Source organism: Octopus bimaculoides, chromosome 4 (genome assembly GCF_001194135.2).
Source record: "Octopus bimaculoides isolate UCB-OBI-ISO-001 chromosome 4, ASM119413v2, whole genome shotgun sequence".
NCBI classification, from domain to species: Eukaryota; Metazoa; Mollusca; class Cephalopoda; order Octopoda; family Octopodidae; genus Octopus; species Octopus bimaculoides.
The window spans coordinates 138,085,813-138,089,319 of NC_068984.1; the positions used below are offsets into that span (position 1 = coordinate 138,085,813).

General features: G+C 37.6%; 1 protein-coding gene across 1 annotated transcript in view; it reads right to left on the minus strand.

Moving 5' to 3' along the window:
* The window catches only part of LOC106878517 (solute carrier organic anion transporter family member 4A1), a 53,822-nt gene that overhangs the window by 4,395 nt on the left and 45,920 nt on the right, over window positions 1-3,507 (minus strand). The window contains exon 11 of the mRNA XM_014927742.2: window positions 1,179-1,408. Within this exon, the coding sequence (XP_014783228.2) occupies window positions 1,179-1,408 (230 nt within the window). The remainder of the gene's footprint in view (window positions 1-1,178; window positions 1,409-3,507) is intronic.

Here is a 3,507-nt window from a genome sequence, read left to right on the forward strand (position 1 = left end):
GCTTTTATTTTTAAGTGATAGACCTATCACTCCTGACCCTTACATTGATTTATTGTAGATTGTTAAGTAGCCAATACAATTGTAAATAAACTCTTTATGCATTTTTTTTTTTCTTAATTTTTATAGTCTGACTGGTTTGAAACAAGCACATTTTCCCACGGACCAGGGATATCACGTGCATAACAAAACACAAAGTGTATAATATAGAATTGAATTACTTTTACTTGTTTCAGTCATTTCACTGTGGCCATGCTGGAGCACTGCCTTTAGTCGAATAAATCGACCCCAAAACTTGTTTTTTTTGTATAAGCCTAGTACTTATTCTATCGGTCTCTTTTTGCCGAACCGCTAATTGACGGGGACGTAAACAAACCAACATCAGTTGTCAAAGCGATGGCGGGGAGGGGGGCAAACACAGACACAAACAACAAACACATATATATTTCTACTTATATATTTACGACAGGCTTCTTTCAGTTTCCGTCTACCAAATCCACTCACAAGGCTTTGGTCGGCCCGAGGCTATAGTAGAAGACACTTGCCCAAGGTGTCACACGGTGTGACTGAACCCGGAACCATGTGGTTGGGAAGCAAGCCTCTTACCACACAGCCACTCCTGCGCCTATTACACATATAATACGTATATACTGCATGCATAATCCATACATAATCCATACATAATCCATACATAATCCATATATTCCTTTCTACTCTAGGCACAAGGCCCGAAATTTTTGGGGGAGGGGGCCATTCGATTAGATCGACTCCAGTACGCAACTGGTACTTATTTTAACGACCCCCGAAAGTATGAACGGCAAAGTCGACCTTGGCGGAATTTGAACTCAAAACGTAAAGACAGACGAAATACTGCTAAGCATTTCGCCCGGCGTGCTAACGTTTCCGCCAAATCGCCACCTTATACCATTATCATTATTATAACTGAAAACTATACCAGTGACTCAATTACTGAGCTTTTCGTGTATGTATATTTAACAAATTGCAGATTAAGGATCGTATTGGAGACGGTGGTGTTGTGTGAGGTTATGGGAAGGTAAAATTTAATAGAAAAGGGGCCAAGTGAAAACGAGAAATTAGTTTTTCTTCAGACAGCATTGCTCTGTGTACATTACATATCATATTTATATAATTTATGAAAATATCACTATTAGCTTGCTTACCTGAGAATTACAGAAACCATTGGCGTTTGTGCTGCAAACGTGAAGAATGTTGCCACAAATAATATTGCTATGACCATATAATAAAAATTGCATTTCTCTGTGGGACACTTTCCATCGGAAGCTGTATGAGTCGTTGAGTTCGCAACGCATGAACAATTGAAATGTGTCTGGAAAAGAATTAAATAATTTAAACATACATTAATACATACATACACACATACGTATGTATGTATGTATCTATCTATCTATCTATCTATCTATCTATCTATCTGTCTGTCTATCTATCTATCTTACTGTCTGTCTGTCTGTCTGTCTGTCTCTCTCTCTCTCTCACTCTATTTATATATATATATATATTTATATATACATACATACATACATATACATGCATATACATAGCTATATGTATACAGGCATATACATAAGTATATATATATATTCATACATTCATACTTAAACATATATACATATACATATATATATATATATATATATATATATATATATATATATATATATATATATATATATATATATATATATATATATATACTTATGCGTATTTATATATATACATTATACATACATACATACATATATATATACGCACACAGACACACATAAACATACATACGTACATTCATACATACATACATACATACATACATACATACATACACATACATCAGTGGCTAAGGGTGACTAGGAAACTAGGGCATGTAGTCCACCCCACCCCACTAAGGTTGGTGGTGGTGGGGTTCCGAATATTCCACTCTCTCCCGTGTTTTGAGATATGGGGAGGGATCTCTTCAGTTTGGCTCACAAATTTTTTAATTATTATTTTTTTAGCTAAACAGTTTGAAACTTCGTTTACTGGTGCAATTTCTCACGCTGAACACGGTTTACTTTCAACACGTTTGTCAAAATTTCGTATTTTAGCAGTTATTTCGTGTTAAAGTTATTGCATTTAAGTAATCTTAACCAATCAACGACGTGTATTCAGTTGAAAGCTACTGTTGTTTGCGATAGTAATCGAGGATCAACAACCTCCGGGTCATCTCTACTAAATGTATTTTTCAACCACGTGTGGATTATTCGGTGTGTTCTTTGACCTGGAAGCTGTTGCTTTGGACACACACACATAACTATATGGGCCTCATACTTAAACACATCAAGGAAAGCCAATGTAATAACTGCAGTATTAGCACGAAGATAATATCTCTTATGGACATACTGTGTTAAATAAACCTGTCGTTGCTTTCTGCCAAACCACTAGGTTACTGAGACATAAGCGATCCAGCACTTGCTGAAGCGGTTGTGGGGAGGACACACACACACACACACACACACACACACACACACACACACACACGCACGCATAAATATATGTCGCACTTCAGCATAGTTTCCCCTCTCTCAAATTCACTCACAAATCAAGGATTGGTTCGGGGCTATAGTAGAACGCATTTGCCCCGGTGCAGCACACTAAGAAACTACGTGTTGACAACACGAATATCTTCAATCTGGCGAGATTGGAGCCCACAATTACACTGGGGAATAACTATGAACATGATTTCCATTGAGTTCAATGCTTCACTTGCCTTACACTGAAATTGTCATGCTGATTTTAAAACTACAATCACATTTCTTCTATCACATCGTGTATGCTTTTTTTTTTCTACAGCTTACTCACTGAACAAGCACAAGTGTATTGTTTGTTTGTAAGTAAAAAGACGGTCAACTGAGTGCATTTATTATTTTACTGATAAAGAGAAAAAATTTTTCAGATCTGGTAATTTAGGTTGACTTTTGAAAAGCATGGTAGCATGTTGTTATTTTTGTGAGGGAAATTTGAAACTAAGTCACGATTATTGGCCAATCAGATGCCTCAGCTGGTCTTCAGTCCTTAAAAGTCAAGTTTCTGGTTGAAGGTGGAAGGGGGGAAAAAACTGTATTGGTGCATGAAATTACATGAATGTGGCCAAAATATGGGAGTGACAAGAACTGTGAGGAAGAAAATTCGGAGTCCGGAGGCCAGAAAACAGATTTATGCAGTGGAAGAAAGATGACAAGGCTATGAAGTGAGTGACTTGTTGGTTTCAAGTGTGGAGGCAATCTGTCCTGAGTTCTGAAGCCTCGGGTGTAAATATGATGGCTGAAAGGCGGAAAGCTGGCAGAGTGGTTAGCACGTCGGGCAAAATGCTTAGCGGTATTTCGTCTGTCTTTACGTTCTGAGTTCAAATTCCGCCGAGGTCGACCTTGCCGTTCAGCCATTAGGAGTCGATAAATTAAGTACCAGTTGCGTACTGGGGTCGATCTAATAGACTGT